This window comes from Gavialis gangeticus, unplaced genomic scaffold, assembly GCF_001723915.1.
Source record: "Gavialis gangeticus isolate Ggan-Ray unplaced genomic scaffold, GavGan_comp1, whole genome shotgun sequence".
Classification (NCBI taxonomy): Eukaryota; Metazoa; Chordata; order Crocodylia; family Gavialidae; genus Gavialis; species Gavialis gangeticus.
This window is the reverse complement of record NW_017729014.1, coordinates 22,291,896-22,309,256: the sequence shown is the minus strand read 5'-3', so window position 1 is coordinate 22,309,256 and position 17,361 is coordinate 22,291,896. Positions and strand designations below refer to the sequence as shown.

The window sequence follows — 17,361 nt, the reverse complement described above, 5'->3', positions numbered from 1 at the left end:
CCTCCAACTCCTCCATCTCCTCCTCCAGTTTCTGTTGCTGCTGCTGTTACCACTACAACTCCTTCTTCTCCATCTCCTCCTCCTCTTCCACCTCCTGGTGCCCTCCCTGTTATTCAGGGAGATTTAGAAGGAGAGGAGAGCACAAGAACTACTGTTAGTGAAGAGGTAAAAGATACTCAAAAGAAAGAGGACACAGAAGCAGATGGACAACCAGAGGAAATTGCAGAGTCTCCGAGTTTAAATTCTAGAAAGAGTCCTGTACCAGGTAAGTGCTTGACATTATGGTTTTGTGTGTTAAGCTTGAGGAAAGAGGAGAGAGCTTATTTAGGCTCTGTTTCCAATCAGGCCTGTTTCTTCATGCCCTGAAAGAGTCTCGTCTGTGCCAAATCACCGCTGCTTTGATCAGAAAATGCTTAATCCTAACTTACTAAGCAGAGGCATAAAAAAACCCTAATGTAATTCTTCATATAAGGGATAGTTTATTAGATGGTATTTGCTAAACGTATCCTGGGATTGGTTCATTTCATATCAGCAGCTGGTGTACTTTGCTCCACTGGGATTGAGGCAGTCTGCAGAACATCACTGCCATGTAACGTATGGGATGTCACTCTCCTGATGTCATCCAGCTACCTGAGCAGCCTGCTTCTTTGAAACCAGGTTTATATTCATCAGTCTTCAAACTTTTGAGAATGAACCTACTGAACCTGTAGCCTTGCTTTTTGGACAGGTATAACAAAGTGATTGTTATCACAAGTGGTCAAGGAGTTTGGCAATTGTATGTCCTTTGAATGGCAGAAATTCCAAGAATCACGCACCAGACTCTCTGCTTCTTACTCATTAATAGTCCCAGGACAGGCAGAAGGCAGGGTAGAGCTGCACCTTATAAACTGATTTCTGTTAGTCTATAGATGTATTCCTACCCTGCTTTCTGCCTTATTAATGATGCATCTGCTTTCCACTACAAAAGTAAAGTTGTAATGTGCTTTATCAGGCAAGCAAATGTCCTTCCCTACTCACTAGACTTCATTGCTCTTATTTCAATAGTTTTTTTTTTTTGAAAAAAACCCCCCTATGCATAGTAGTCCAGGTGTTTTGAGGGTGTGTATAAGAGATTTGATAGACTACAAATAAGATGAAAAGCCTTCTGTACTTGCTTTTAAAATCTGCATTATTTCTTATCTGTGGTTTTAACTTCCTCTCTAACATTATGACTTTAGCATTAAATGAATTGGTTCATCCCATCTTTTTTTTTTTTTTTATTTGTGGCATTGCTTCATTTTTTACGGGAGATCATTGTTCATGTGGTGTTTATGGAAACCTAAGTATGGAAACCTTTCAAATTAAGGGATTATTTGCATTTAGCTGTCCTAGAGAATGTGTAATGTTGGTTATAACATACCTAGTTTATTTAATAGTTAACAGCACCTGACTATTGTTTCCCTTAATCCACAACTTTGCAGTCCTTTATTGCAGTTTTGAGATGTACTTTCTGAATTAAAAGACGGCCAGCATTAAACTAAAAACATTTGAAAGGGCAGGGATTTGTGTGGTGATCTTAATATCTTTTATTGGACCAAATGTATAGACAAGCTTTTGGGCACCACATTACCCTTCCTCAGGTACAAACTTTTTACTGCTAAATGGGAGGATATGGAAAGATTGTATTTTAATATTGTTAATAATTTCCCCCATACCTTAACTATTTCAAGTACTATCATCCTGGAGCCTCTAGAACTGTATTCTGTCTTCAGAAGTTTAAATATGGCTCCTGGTAGACTTCCACAAAACAGCTGAAAGCAAAATCTGACTTTATTTGGTGATCATGCAGTTTTCTTCCTATACTCCTAGACTTCTCCTGCACTGGCCACACTCCTGCTTTCAGAAGAGTTTCAGTCTCAAGTAGGCCATTTTGGCTTTCTAGTTTTATGCTTCAGAGATTGGAAAGGTTTTTAACAGTTGTTAGTACAGATACACTAATAAGCTTGAGCAGGAAACAGTTTCCTCTTTATATTTTTTTACCCTTTTACAATGATGGCATTTAATTCCCTATATATGGAAAGAATTTCCCCAGAATCCGCATAATGGATTTTAACAGCCTCTTTACCATCCAGGGTTCACCATGCTATTTCTGTTAATGTCTTGATTCTTCCTTTCCACGTCAGATTTTTTTACTGCTGGTGCAAGTTGGATTGCCCTCCCTCCAACCTAAACCACTACATAACTCAAATTTAATTCCTTCATTGGTTAAGTGGAGGAATAAGACTACTGAAATGAGGATTTACAATATCAAGTCCTGTACTGTAGGATTATTATTTGTTTTGTGGTATACTGTACTTTGAACTCTGTACTTTTAATTTACATTTTGGTCTTTTAATTATGCAGAAGATTAATTTTAATGATCTATTTTCATTATTGATAAGTAGCCAAAACATTGTACCAAAAAAAAATGTTTGCAGTTTTGGAAGGAAGTATTTTAAAGCTTTATATAATCTTACATGAAACTGTGATGGATGTTCAATGCTTGCTGTTTAAAAGAAAGTGAAAAACTAGCCAAGCCATTCCTTTATATTCTTTACAGTGCTTGGCTCACTGTGAATAAAGTGGGACTATATTGCATTTCTCAACTAACAATTTTTGTCATAATTTTCCATCTCTTCCTCAGAGAAGGATGTAAACTAAAAGTAATTCTTTATGCTGACATCCTTCCAGGAAAGACTTGAGAGAGATTCTTGTAGTCAGCCAGGATTTGTAGGTACCAGAAAGTGGGCTTAGCCATGAATTTCATACTCTATGACAGTAACCAGAAAAGAGATACCGAATTTAAAAAAAAAAACAAACATAGGACAAGAATTGCCCAATTTTTGTCCGAATTCATGGTTGTGAGGCTCTGTCTGGACTCTGAAAATGAAGATAAAATGAGAATCAAGAAACCGTTTTTAAATATGTGCTGGTGAACATGAGCCCGATCCTTTATAAAAACAAATATTTCTTTCGGGGCTTAGTACTTAAAACAGAGTACTGCGTATATATATTTACCGCACATCAGCTTAATTATCTGCATGTCCTGGCAAGAAGTTGTGCTACGCAGATTTTTTTCATTAATGTTATCTGATATCATAAAACAAGCCTGATTTGACCAGGGCAGTGCTTGGACTGGAGACTTCTAAGAACAATCCAGTTGTTGCAGGAAGTGGTGCGGGCAGCGCTTACTATTGAACTGATTCCTCAGCAGCGCGCTAGGGGCAGCCCGGCGCAGGAAGTGCCTTTGGGGGAGACGGGAAATCAGTGTTCTGACCACTTACCATTACGAAGACTCTTGTGGCACGTTCTGCAAAAGCAAGTGTACATTGTCTTTTCTTTCCTGGAAAAATTCCCATTCTCAGATTTATATTCTGGCCTACCTAAAATTTCCCCTGTGATTTTGATATAAATTATTCACGTACTGTTCTAAATTGCTAGGTTGTATTGCTGAGACAGTTAAATGCATGCCGCGTTCGGTATCAGAGGTGGTTTCATTTTAGCAGTGGGTAAAATCATCTGTCCATATGCTGCTGTATTTTGCGAAGTACCTTGGGAACAGTTCTTTTGTGTGAAAAGCACTCCATAAATATACGGCAACATTACTGCCTTCAAAAGAAATTGTAGAGTATTTGATAGAGCAGACATTTGTATTGGGAGAGACAAAATGTTCAGACCACAAGAATTTTCCTATCAGTGGCATTAATATCCTGCAGTCCTGTATTATTAGTAGAGAGAGCTAACTGGAAATCCTGGCCCAGCAAAGTCAGCGATAGACTTCCATCTTACTATTTATTTCAGCGGCTCCAGGTTTTTACACTTGGCTGTTAACGAAAGCAGATCTCTGTATAGGACTTCTTACTAGGATCTCTGTTCTAAGTGTTGTACAGAGCTAGTGAATGAAGACTTTATATAACTTGGGCTATTGTTTTTTGTTACATAACGGAGAGCAGGGTTGTCCTCAAAAGCCTGAATAGCTAAACGGCGCTAGCTGAAACAGTTGCATGAAATGCTTCCTGCATACCGTAGAGTTCAGGTTTCAGCAAGACTGGTGAGAGGCAGTTAATTCTTTTGAAATTATTTGTTTCATTTAAAACAATATTGTTCCTAATTCTAGGAGCCTTTGAATGTTGCTGTTTTACACTAGTTTTGTGGCTGTTGAAATCTTTTTCCTTTTATCTTACATTATTTTTGTGGATTTCTTGTGTATTAAGTAAGTGTCTTGCAGATGACCTAAGATTCAGTAATGAAGATATCCATCTAAATGTTAGTGGTTGTAATCTGAATGCCTAATGATATTAGCCAGTTCAGTAGTTTGCAAGTGGGCTTCTTCAGTTGGTTAGTTTTCTGATGAAATAGGCAGATCTGTTGAGTTAGATAACCAGAGAATGATCCTAAATTCCCATCAGTTTTGTGCAGTATGTTACTCCACCAAAGTAGCATGGCACCTCCATCTGTGATTTCAGGGGTTTTAGTATTTTCTCAGTCATTTTGGTGGCATTCTTTTCATTAATGAACTTCTCTGATGGTGTGCACCCTCAGGGCCACAGTTTTGGCCTTGCACAAGGTCAATGCGAGTAGCGTTCTTCTATTCAAAGCAGAACTCGGCCTTTTGACGTAATCTGTTGTTACGCGTCCGACAACATAAGAAAGCGCTGTTCCTACTCCTTTGGGATGCTGAACACATGACGTAGCCTGTAGTATTTTAAACTGCAAGCTGTGTGTTGTACCTGAGTTTGCAGCTCGCCGTTGCAAATTGCGTGTTGATTCTGAATGCTTGGTACAGTGGCTGGTTTGGGGATATGTTTTTTCTAAAGCCAATATATTCCATGTCTCCAAAGATGCCCATAGTATCTCTAAATTTTTTAAGGACTGACATAACTGTTATCTACAAAGGACAAGAGCTTGTGCTTAAAAATGAATTCCCAGTCATCTGTACTGCAGCACCGAATTCCAGATGCTATCAGAGGAGTGGCGGGGGACCGCTCTGCCTTCAGTCAGTGTATTTTGTTTAAGCAATAAGGCATCTTTTGTAGTTCAGATAAAGACTAGGTGAGGTAAAGTCTCTGAAGCAAAGCCATGGGCCCTTACTGGAAGAAGTCAGTCTGTGCTTGACCCATAAAAAGCCATACATAAAACCTTCACTGCTGTTATGAGACATCAACCAGGAAGGGTTGTTTTTATTATTGAATTCTTACAGTTTTTTTCTCAAGTGATTTTTTTTTTTTTTCTTCATAACTAGAATGATAGGGATGAAAGAAGAAATAATAAATGGATCTGTCTCTGAAGCGGAGCTTTCGAGAGCCAGGGAAAGCAGAAGAGCAAAAACTCCTTGAAATTCAGCTCTACTGCCAGGGCAGCCCTTCAGTAAGGGTCCCACAGATGCTGTAGAAAACACCTTGAGGAACATGGGAATGGGGTGAAATACGACTTCCTGCAAGAGCAGTGTTGTGGTAGCCACGATGGCCCAGGGAGTATATCAGAAATAGATCTTTCTTCTGGTAACACATTAGGACCTGCCGTTAGGAAGCTTCTTCTGTCCAAGTGTGACAGAGCTCGTTTCTCCTGTACCCGATTTCTGATCCCCTCTCACAGGAGACGAGACTGAGTCTTTTCCCTGCCGCAAGACTTGGGAGGAGAAGAGGACAGGGTTACTGTAGGTTGAATATCAAGCTAGCAACTGGACCTCTCTCGTCTCTCTTTTTATACTACGGTGATATAAGTTTGGTCTCGGGTACGTGTCCGCACCAAGGGGAGCACAGCAGGGCTGGTGTCTGCGTGAGCAGCAAGGTAGGGGGTCGGGCCCAGAGGTGTGGGGCGCAGGGGGCTGGATGCACCTGGGCAGTATTTTTCCAAGTTTTACATAGACTTACTACATGTCCTTAGGCAAACCAATTTATCTCCTTGTCCTTCAGCGTCAACGCCTATAAAGGCTTTTTAAAAAGATGGTGAAACTACCCATCCTTTGTAATGTTCTTTGAGGTCTGTGGCTGAAAAGCTCTGTATAAAAGTTCAGTGCTTTCCTTAAAAAGCTGAGCTTGTCACAGTGGGTGTACCTGGTGATTTTTCTCTAAATTCACCCAGCTACTCCTGGTGTTTAAGACTGAAATTGTTGTCAGCTTCATCGTGCGTTTTATATTAATAGAAAACGACATTTGGATCCTTTGTTTCATTAGCTTGTCTTGAATGACAAACCCCTCTTTTAGAAGCATTGAATATAGATGACCTTTTTTTGCCTATGTAATATTAAAGTGGGGAAGTGACAATTTCAGTATCAGTGAAAGTACATTTTGTGACACGTCATCTTCTAACCAGCATGCTCACTGTATTGATTTCTGCAGACTTCAGATGACGCCTGTCAAAATCCATAGTCTCCCTCAAGCTAAACTTGGTTAACATGTCACTGAACCACCCAGGCATCTTTTGGGGCACTAGGAACTTGATGAATCCTATTTCCTCTCTGCCAACAGGAACAAACTCCAGCAACTAAAAATCTAATTATAATGAGATATTTAATATGTGACTGCCCTTTATTCATCAGGCTCTTAAAAGTCCTCTAATTTTATCTCACAGTTTTAATAAAGGATGTGTGTGCCATGTTGCTCCGTAGCTACTGTTAGAAAGCAGAGTCACACATTGAGGCCCCACTCCTGCAAAGTTTGTACGTGCTTACCTTTAAGCCTTTGAGCAACCTCATTCACACTTACACAGGGAAGTGCACACATAGTCCATGTGCTAGTGCCCCAAACAAGAAGAAAGTGTCGTACAGATTTTGAATTCATATATTTTGACCGTCTCAGTTATTAATGCTCTCTTTCACTGACATGAAAATTGATGGGGAGACTAGATCGTTAACGGCCGTAAATATGTTACGTTATTTTCACTGAACCAGCTGGCCAGTGGAAGCTTTAAAAAGTGTGGTTATTAATTGGCCTTTGGAATTTATTAAAGACAATTCAGGAGAAGCGTATTGCTAGCAAGGTGTTGGAGTTAAGAGTTGCCATCCAAGTGCAAGCAAAAAATGCTAGAACACTCTTTGGGGAAAAATGTGCACCGCATAACCCCGCCGTCCTCGCCAAATGTCGTTCTTTCAAAAAACTGTATTGCATGAAGTACGCAGACATTGTAATAATACCAGTGGTTAACTCCTTGCAGGTAAAGTACTATTAAAAGATAGAGCAGTTCATAAAAAAAATTGTGTCTTGTTCTGGTTCCCTGGCCTCTAGCTAAAAAGTGATCGCATGGATCTTAATTTTGCACAAGGCTTTAGCTGCTTTCAGTTTTCTGAATGCTGGAAAACATTGCTCAGGAGAGAGAGGAGCCACTTCCCAGGACCAGAATGTTCCAAGAATGAGTTGGTTTTGGCGAGTAATGGGCATAAACTTGTATTGCAGCCCAAACAGCTGTAACTGCACCAAAGACGTGGAAGAAACCAAAAGATCGGACCCAAGCCACTGAGGAGGTGTTAGAGGCGGAAACAGAGGTAAGGAGCAGCGTAATCCTATTTCTCAATTTGAGGGTAGTTTAACCCTCGTTTAAGACTACTGCAGACATCTTACAGCATCTCATTCAACTGACGGGGCAAACTGGGATGCTCTTTACACTACTGCAAACAGATTTCATCAGGCTAAGGTCTCTATTACGGTACTAAAGATGCTTACATTTTTACCTAGTTTATATCTACACCACAGTTACAGGCCCACAACATGACCATTGTCATTCATGTGAAGCTTTGGATAGCTCTTCCTTTGGAGCCTGTTGGAGCTCAGTAAAGGGCTTCAGCGGTTGCTGTAGTGGCCCGGGGCATACCTGTGCTCTTCACAATGACGTATTTGTGATGTCATAAACAAAGAACTAGGTCTTCATGACAGAACTAAGTTGGGAGGAGAAGCTGAGATGAGAGTGGAAGTTTACATGCAAACCTGCATATTGAGAATAGCTTCAGGAACAAAGAACATTTCCAGCAAGTCCAAGAGATTTCCCTCTGCCTGATCTCTCTCAAGTTTGCACTCATGTGAGGTCCTTCCTACCGGTAGTCTGATGCGGGCTACTCTATAGAAGGGACATGCGTTACCCTTGGATAAGTGCACGCAGCTCTTGATGCCTTCATTTGGGCTGTTGCAGCACCTCTTCAAGAGCAGAAAGTGATCCCAGAAAAGTCCGCGGTAGTCTCTTAGGGTCAATGAGATTTGTCTGCTTTGTGTAGGAAGCGGAGCTATGCAGCTGTTGCCAGTAGTCTGAGGGTAACTTCTCGTCCTTTGCACAGTAACTTTAAAATAACATAACATGAGTGCAGTAATTCCCTGTTGTTTGTCTTGCTGCGTTTTCTTCCCTCAGATTACTACTTAAACTAGTATCTGCAATTCGTTACCTTTGGCCACTTTTCCGCATAACGTTAGCTCTGCCCTGTCAGCTCCATGGTGGCAGCAACACTGATATGCTGTGGCTGTGGCGGGAGGGCAAGGAGCTTGGGATCTTCCGTCATAGGTGCTGAAGGTGGAGAAGCAAGATACTGCTCCTTCAGGGGATATGTTCCCGTTAGCTCCTGTGAAAGGCAGGGGGTAGTATGTATTCCCAAGTGTAGCGATATAAGCCAAGTTGATTCTTTTTCTGATGCAGTTACCTGTCTTGTTCATCATTTTTCACTACTTTTTTTAGACAGTAATTTCTTATTTCCACTGTTACCCTTAACATTTGTTCCCAGTCCTTGCGGTTTGTGTCTTGGTCATCATTATTCCCTTCCATCATGCGTCCCAAGGGGGACAGGAGACTGAAGAATGGCTAGAGTTGCTACACTAGGAGTCTCAACCTCTGCTTCTCCAGGGAATGAGAGACTAGAACCAAGGGGTTGTTTTAATGTCAGTATGGTAGTGCTAGTAGTTATCTGGTCCTCCGACTTAGCAAGTGTTGCCTGAATAACTGTTTGCCAGCAGTATTCCACACATTCATTCATAGTTTTAAATGTTTTTTTTAATATTGTTTTTTGATTCCTCCTCTTTTGTTAAAATGTGTTATGTGCTGTCATAAATCATTTGAAATCTTTCAGGCTCTGCTGGGCAGAGTCCTGCTGCATTAGGGAATTGTTTATGATCCGTTAGAAACGGAAGCTTGCAGAGGTAACGTGAAAGTTAATCAAACCAAAATTAAACTTCTGCTGCTGTGGCATTACGTGAATGTTTTTTTTATCTGAACTGCTCTCTACACAGTCCAATGTGAGGTGCAGCTCGAGCCTGAGCTGAAGTCTAATGCGAAGTACAGTGCTGGCATGATCCTTTAATAAAGATGCATAGGAGCCCCAAGGATGTTCCTTTTGTTTATTGTCATGTGATGATATTTTAGAACTGAACCTTTGTCTTTAAGTTGCTTTAAATGACCTGGGAGATCTAGAATTAGAAACGGCTGTGGAAAGGGGAAGGTAGCAGTAAAGACTGTGCTCAGATCAGTTAAAACTGTCTTTAATCAGCACAACTACAAAAAACTGCCTGAACTCAGCTAAATGAGGTAAATAGAGAAGAATTGCACATTGTCTCTGGACTTTTTTGCTTTTCAAACTAACCTGTCCAGAACCCTCTGTGCATTCCACAGCTTTCTGTCACCTTTCGCTTCATTTTCCTGTAACTCGACCATCATGACACACTTCCACGGTAGAAACAATTTGCCCCAAAGCTGTCTAGATTTGTAGAGTAAATCTTGAATCTTTCTTCGGTGGGTGATTGATGGTGGGTGTAGCAGGAACATCATGCCCTGTGTCAGCAGATATCTGCTGTCACTCCTGTATATTAATTATACATCAGTTGCACATTAATTGTATATACATAAGTAATTATGTGCTTCCCATCCAGTTCCTAATGGATAGGTGCCTGCGACGCTCTCCCTATAAAATACCGTTGTATCGCAGTTGGCCACCTTAGCAGTTTATTCAGCAGGTCAATGACTAATGATCCAGGGAAACTGAAGTCACCTCTGGTTCCACAGGCAAAGAATTTACACAAGCCATATGGTTTTTCAGTATTTGCAAGTAGACTTCAGTCTCTAGGACCTTTTGGCACTTTCACTAATGCTGAATTTAGGTAGAGAAAAATTAGCAAATTTACATATTCTGTTCTGTGAACAATACTTTTTTTTAATGCAATCCTTTTGGGAAATGAAAGGGTTCACGCATCCCTTGTAGAGCATCAGGAATGAGTTGCGATATTCTGTAAGTGGATGGATGTGTTCAAATGCATGCATCTCCCAAGAAGACCGTGTTCCCTACAATCTTCCTGTATGTAATCAAAATAGGGCTGTGCCTGGGGGAGTTCTAAAATTAACAGCTAGAGATAGCAGAAAATATGTAGAGATTTTTCACGAAAAGTAACAGCAAGCGAAAAATGTATATTACATTAGCCTTATGTATCAGAATAGTCTCTAGTTTGTATAAAGCCATGGTCTTTCAAAGAAGGGACCCCTGCATACTAGTTGTAGTCCTGTCTTTATGGGTTGAGATTCCTAATAGTTACCCAGCACATAGTACAGTTGTTACTGGTCCATTGTTTCCTACCTGCATAGGGACTCGATGGGTGAGACTCAGGGTTTCCAGTTTCACTGTTAATTGTTGATGGGTTCTCAGGCAATATTTAAATAAAGTAAAAGGACCTTATTATTATTACATGTGTTATAGTTTTAGCTGTCCGTTTTTGAGATGAGTGCATGTGCTCTTGTTTTTTAGTATGTAGCCATTTCACATACTGAATGTTTTAGAAAGGATGTTGCTTTTAATCATAACTTCTATTTGCTTGTACTTCAGCCTAAAGTAGAAGAGGAACTTTCAGGTGACAAAGTACTTGAATCTGAGCAGGATAAAATGAGCCATGGGTTTCAACTGGAGAGAGACCCCTCTGAACTTAAAAAAACAAAAGCTGTGGAAGAAAATGGAGAGCAGGAAGCGGAGCCTGTACGTAATGGTGCTGAGAGCGTGTCAGAGGGTGAAGGACCTGATGCTAACTCGGGTGTCACAGAAGGTTCCACGGAAGGGCCAGTGTACCAGTATAAACCAGGTAAACCCTACCTGCCAGCCTGCCCGAATGCTTGCCTTTCTGCCTTTCTCTTTCTGTTACAACCGGTAGGGAATGCTGCATGCTCATTGAGGAAAGAAGGATGCTTACAGACTGAAAGTGGTGGACTTGGCTAGGGGACATATTTCATTTTACAATAGCATGCACTGGTAGGATTTTGCTAATCTACAGCCCTATGAAAAGTTTCGTTGAGGACATTACAAAAAAATGTCACTTTCTGTTTCTGGTAGTGAAGAAGAGAAGACAAGACTAGAGAAAAACAGTGAGAGAAGAAAAACCCTGATTGCTTGAATTTATAGCATGTCTGAGTATAGATGGCTGCAGCATGATCCTAGTGACCTGAGTTAGCTAAAATGTGGCTGTCTGTTGAGAGTGATCTAAGGAACTTTCTTAATTTTAGAAACCCTGATTTGAGGAGGTATGATTATATTTGACTCGCACAACAGAACCAATGAGTTTGTTTCATTATTTAGTAGTTCTATTGTACTATAAACCAACAGATCTTTATTTGAAATAGGTTTAAAAGCTGACATTACAGGATTTAGCTACAAAAAAACAAAGCAAGGGGTATAGCTTAAAAAATTACCTGACTACAGTTTTTTAGATTTTAATACCAGAAGGGGTGAATAGTCTGACCTTAGTCTCTGACTTATACCCAGATGTTCACAACCTTCCATTTTTAAACTGTTCCTAATTAGGAGAGATGATCCTTTTGGAGTCTCTGCTAACTGAAGGAAGAGAAGTACTGCATGTTGCTGTTCAGTCCAATCTCAGCTTTCCAGCTGTAATCAGGCTGTGGAATGCAAGTGTATTATGGCATGATCAGAGTGTGGGTTTGAAGAGTACGAGAATATTCTTGGTACTTAGCACCACATATGCTGTACTTGAGGTTTGTTTAAGTTAATGGTGATATTGAACTGATGTAGCTTGAACTGCAGTGTAGTCGTCTTTTTCCAGCAAAAATCATGAGGCATACTCTTTACTCTTAGCTGGTACAAATTTTCAGGGGTTTTATTTTTCAGGGAAGGCTTCTTCCATGTAAATGAAATAATTTCTCTGAGAGCCTAAAAGTAGAAAGTGTACAGTAAATAGGTGAGGAATGCATGCAGAAGGGAAGAGGTAGAGTGGAGCAAGAATGCTGCGGTCTGATTACTCTGCTGCTCCTTCCTCAAGCTCCTCCTTGTTAAAGATCAGAGGAACTTTTTCTTGCATTAATTTTCAGAAATTAGTCATTCTGTTGCTAGCCTAGTATGATTGTCAGCAAAAATCAAAAGCCGACTAGCTATGTATGGTAGCCTGCCTGCTTGTCAGATCAACAGGACTAAGAGTAAACCTGTAATTTCTCAGATGTGCATCAAGAGTCAATGATCCTCCAGATCCGCAGCAGTTTACAGCCTAAATTTGGCTGTTCTTTCATTTGCCCCTAAAAGGAATAAATCAAATGCATCCCTTTGGAAAGCAAGATGATCCTGGCAGGTGACAGACAAACCTTCTCTTTAGACGGTTAGACCTTCTCTTTTCAAAGTTACAGATTTTGCCTTTTAGTTTTCAGGAAGAGTTCTCCTTCTGTGCTCCACAATTGCCCGCACAGAAAGCCTGCCTGTGACTTTTCTTCCAAATGCCTGCTTCTTACGCTACAATTCCTTTTAAACAAATTTCCAAGGGAGAGCGTGTGTGTGATGATGATTTTTGGTGTGTGCTTAACATTCCTCCACTTGTAAGTAAGGAGGAAGTGTCTAGCAGAGGTGCTGCTGGATTGGGACTCGCCTTCTGACCTGGTTATTGGCCCACTAAGTTACTTTTTTGGCCTCATTTTCTCCATGTGGGAAATAACAATAACTTCTTTGTAGGGCACTTTGAAATCTGTAGATGAAAAACCATAAAAAATGTGTTTTATAATAACTTCCTTTTCTTTCCCAATTATTAAAACTTAACATTTGGAGGTTTTTGTTGTGGAATAATGATGCTTAAAACCCAGAGCCTCCAAACTCAAGAGTCAAAGGAATAAAATGTGGAACTAGTAGAAAGACTGAGGGGAAAAAAAGCATATTAGAATAGCCCAATGGACTGGGAGGACATAAAGCAATGCAGTTCAGTGGCAGTAAAATACAAATAAGGTCTATTTTACAGATGTTTTGCTTCAGAAGCAAAATTGTGCTTCCCCATTTATGGGTCTAACTAAATCAACCCGGCTGTTCAGCAAGTGGCTGTTTTCTTTTCTAACTTCAAACAAGCTATGTAGCCAGCAGAGAAAATCATGGCTCCAGGCTACGAGATGCTAATTTGCTATATGCTGTAAAGGCTGTGGGTTTATGCTTTGTTCTCAGGCAGGCAAGTTACTTTTCTCTCCGCACCACAATCAGCTTTATCCCTTTGAGAAAGCCGTAGTTAAAGAAGTGAAAAGTTTTAAACCTCAAGTGTGCCTCCTCATATCTGCAACTGCCCCGGTCTCTAGCATTTCTGCTATTTGTCTTACCCTAAACACTGATATAAAGAAAAACATTTCCAAGCTGCTGGGGAATTGTCTTGCTCCCAGCATAGTCTCAAGTGTCAAAGCATTTCATCGCTCCGTTTTCGAAACCGTTTCGAAATCCTTCGGCCCTGATGCTGATTATTTATAATAAAACTACCCTTGATTTGGACTGTGTTTAGGCAGTCTAGAGGCATGTGCGAAAGTTAAGTCATGGTGGTGTTCAGATTTGTGTTGGAGTTGACTGCATTGGTTATGCTTTAATAATCTGATATGGGAGTCTCTTCCCATGCCTCTTTTCCCTCTCCCCAGCCTTGTTTGTTTCTAAATGAAAATAGAAACTTTTTTAGCCAAAGTTATTTTCCTTTAGGTTTATTTACTATGTACTTTTCAGGAGCAAAGCTCCCTTTGTTGCCTATGAACCTCAGTCAACTTCTATCATTATAGAACAGTGGAAACCCGTGGATCCTGAAGGAAAGAAGCAGTATGATAGGGACTTTTTGCTGGACTTCCAGTTCATGCCTGCATGTATACAGAAGCCAGAAGGGCTGCCTCCCATAAGCGATGTGGTCCTCGACAAGGTGAGAGGAGACCCAATAAAACAGGTATGTCCAAATTTTTTTATAAAGAAATAAAGGTCTCAGCATGAGGAATCACTTAACTGGGCAGGAATGGGTTGAGAGAGTGGCTCTTTAATCTTTGAAGGATTAAAACATTTGAATTTCCAGATGCCAGTAGCATAACCAGGTTTCTGGTCCCATGGCACATGCTCTGGGCATCAGGAATTAATAGCAGTCTAATGCAGACTGAATTGTCTGGTGTGTGGGTCAGCAAGGAAAGGGGCACTGTTTGTCTAAAGTCACAGTTACTAAAAGTGTAATGTATTGCAATAGGCCTGACGGGCCACATGCACTGCAGGGGCCTCTCTTGCTGTGCCACATGGCAGCTCTGTGCAGGCTTCCCCAGCAGCAGGGTCCTGTGGCCCCCTGCCCTGGCCTGTCCCAGAGTTGGGGCAGGAAGCGGAAGCTGGAGGAGGAAAGGGGAGCCCGGAGACCTCAGTGGCAGCAGGAGAGTGCTGCCCAGACCAGGAGCTCAGGGCCTGCAGGGCTGAAAGGCCGCCAGTTGGACGGGGGGGAGGGTGTAGCTGGGATTGATTGACTGAATGAACACTGATCATGAAGTGCAGATTAGCTTCTTTAAAAACTTCAGTTCGCTAGGCAGGATTGTATTGATTGACCATAGGACATCATAACAATTACGTTTTTTATCCAAATGTTGTTACACAATTGCCTTTTTTGTCTGCTGTCTTCCTCTGCCTGTTTAAAAAAAGTTCTTGGTTATTGTTTTAAAAGAGCTAGCTTTAAGACCAGCTTGGCTACAACCATGTTGATTTTCATGTAGCTTTACATGCACTCAACAGACCAGAACCAAGTACTTTTAATTACAGCATGAATCAAATTACCTGTCCTTTTTGTGGTGGACGAATATTTTCCAAGGACTGTGAAAGCTGTTATACAGCCACGTTCTTCGCGGGGAGGCCAGCTTCTTACCTGGTTTTCTGTCCCACTAGCTGGCCCGTCCCCACCCTCTTTGGAGCTTTCCTTGCTTGATCAGCCATTTATCTTATTAACACAAAAGATAATGGTTTCAGGGAAGGCAACAGTTTTGTGATTCTGTACTGGGACTGTGACATTTGTTTTATGGGCTTGTGTAGCCATTGTTATATCTTCTCTGTCATGTCCCATTTTCCAACCCTGGCACATTCTTGATTTCTCCTAGCCTCTGTTGTCTATTTGTGTAACACCCACTTGTGTAAGACAGAGCACAAATGAAATATGTATTTAATATGTCATTGTGGGTATTGATAGAAATCATTAAAGAATTCACCTCTGCCCTATCCCTACATGTAACTGGCTGGTAGAGGCGCAGGCGGTTGCATACTGTCTGCATGTGTTCGTAACAGTCATGGCACAAATGTTTTAACGGGCACTTTGTTTATTGTTGTTCCACCACGCAGATTAATCAGCCAAAATTGCCAGTGAGAACTCTGGACCCTCGGATATTGCCTCGGGGACCAGATTTCACACCAGCCTTTGCCGATTTTGGGAGGCAAGCATCCGGTGGAAGGGGCGTATCTGGAAGTGTGAGTTTTCCCCAAACTTGCTAAGTTCAAAACTGGCCTCACTGTCTGTGAAATCTGATCTCATAAGAAGAAAACTTCATTTAGGTTCTTAGATAATTTGCTTATTCTGCTTTAGACAGAATAGGAGTCGAAGTTTTCCTTCAGTGCTAATATTGAAGCAGATTTAAAAAAATCATTGAGAGAGCTTTTCACTTGATAGAATTAAACTTGGATGGATTTGATCTTATTTTTCCCCCCTTTCTTACTCGCAAAAGATCTGAAAATGCGTGCTTCAGACTCCTCCTTATGGCAGTGATGCACTACGTTTGTTGCACTGAGGACTAGCAAGGCTATATATCAAGGGCTCAGGGGTTGCAACTAATATGCTGGGGCATTTTTCACTTGCATAAGTTGTGTCAATGCACGTTCTCACAGAAATCCATTTATATTAAATGCAAATAAAATATATTTGACTTAGGAAAAAGCTGTTGTGTCTTCTTGCTTTTCTCTTTTTCCCCCGTTTATTCATTTCCTTTTCTTTCCTTCCATTTGCCTCATTCATTTCATTTTCTCTTTTCTCTTCCTTTATATTGATTTCTTTCGCCGTCATTTTTGCTACCACTGTTTTATTTTATTTTGCTCTGCCTCCTGAATTCAACACACTTCCCTTTGATTCTTCCTCCTTCCTTTTCTTTGTCCCTGGATTGTGGTTGGCTAAAGAGTGATGTCTCATCACAAGGGCCAAACCAGCTGCAACCTGAAGGTTGAGGTTGCTGTGACAGATTGGAAATAAGGTTCAGCTTAGCTCTGCTCCACCTGGCTGCTAGCTATGCTGTATTCTCGTTGCATGCTTCAGCTGTGCAATAAGAAGTGGCTTACATTTCCACTCCTCACTGATGGATGTAAGCGAACTGAAGAGGAGCAGATAGCAACTGGATAGGGAAAAGATGTCTTGAGGAGGGAGAGAAGCAGAGAAGGGAAGATCATCTGTCCTAAAACTCCTTGTTGAAAGAGAGCTCTCCAAAGGGCATTTGCTCTCAAGTCAGCAGCTTTCCAGGATGCTAGCATGCAAAGCAGCAGACTTGATTCAAACTTGGAAATAGCTGTAATGTTCCCATTTCGCAAAGCGGTACTGTGAACAATGGTGCAGTTCAGGGATGTGTGCATGTGTGTCTTTGTCTTTGAATAGCTTCAGTGTTGCAGTTAGTCTCAAAACATGATGACTCAGCCCTGAAGGCTGGATGCTGTTTGCCGGCGACATCACTTCCTGTGTTTAGACACTCCTCATTGGGCCGCAGGTTGTACACCAGTGCCTCACACCTTAGTTTTCCGTGCCGAATGCCTCAAATAAACAATCTGCAAGACGCTTGGCGCTGTACTAACTTCAACGTTGGTCTTTCTCTTTCTGCAGGCCTGCAAAATGCAGAGCAACCCTGGATTGCCTTCTCTGGCTCGATGTGGTACCCCAGCATGCCCTCTGTTGGTCTCGTCTCACCCACCATTGAGGAACCTGCCGATGGGGGTAAGCCAAATCCCTCCCCTTTCCCCCCCCATTTTTGCACCTTGTTGTAAAGTTTTCTTTTTTCATAATTGGGTTGTTTATAAAGAATAAGAGGAAAAGAAAACTTTGCAAAAAGGTGCAATATTGCTTAAAAAACAAAACAAAACAAAAAAAAAAAAAAAAAAAAAAAAAAAAA

The 17,361-nt window shown here is 41.1% G+C and overlaps 1 protein-coding gene across 1 annotated transcript in view; it reads left to right on the top strand.

The window, feature by feature from the left end:
- EIF4G3 (eukaryotic translation initiation factor 4 gamma 3) overlaps positions 1-17,361 on the top strand; it is a 161,208-nt gene that overhangs the window by 101,996 nt on the left and 41,851 nt on the right. Inside the window, exons 15-20 of the mRNA XM_019512006.1 lie at positions 122-265; positions 7,413-7,501; positions 10,805-11,054; positions 13,990-14,147; positions 15,560-15,685; positions 17,076-17,186. Of these exons, the coding sequence (XP_019367551.1) occupies positions 122-265; positions 7,413-7,501; positions 10,805-11,054; positions 13,990-14,147; positions 15,560-15,685; positions 17,076-17,186 (878 nt within the window). The remainder of the gene's footprint in view (positions 1-121; positions 266-7,412; positions 7,502-10,804; positions 11,055-13,989; positions 14,148-15,559; positions 15,686-17,075; positions 17,187-17,361) is intronic.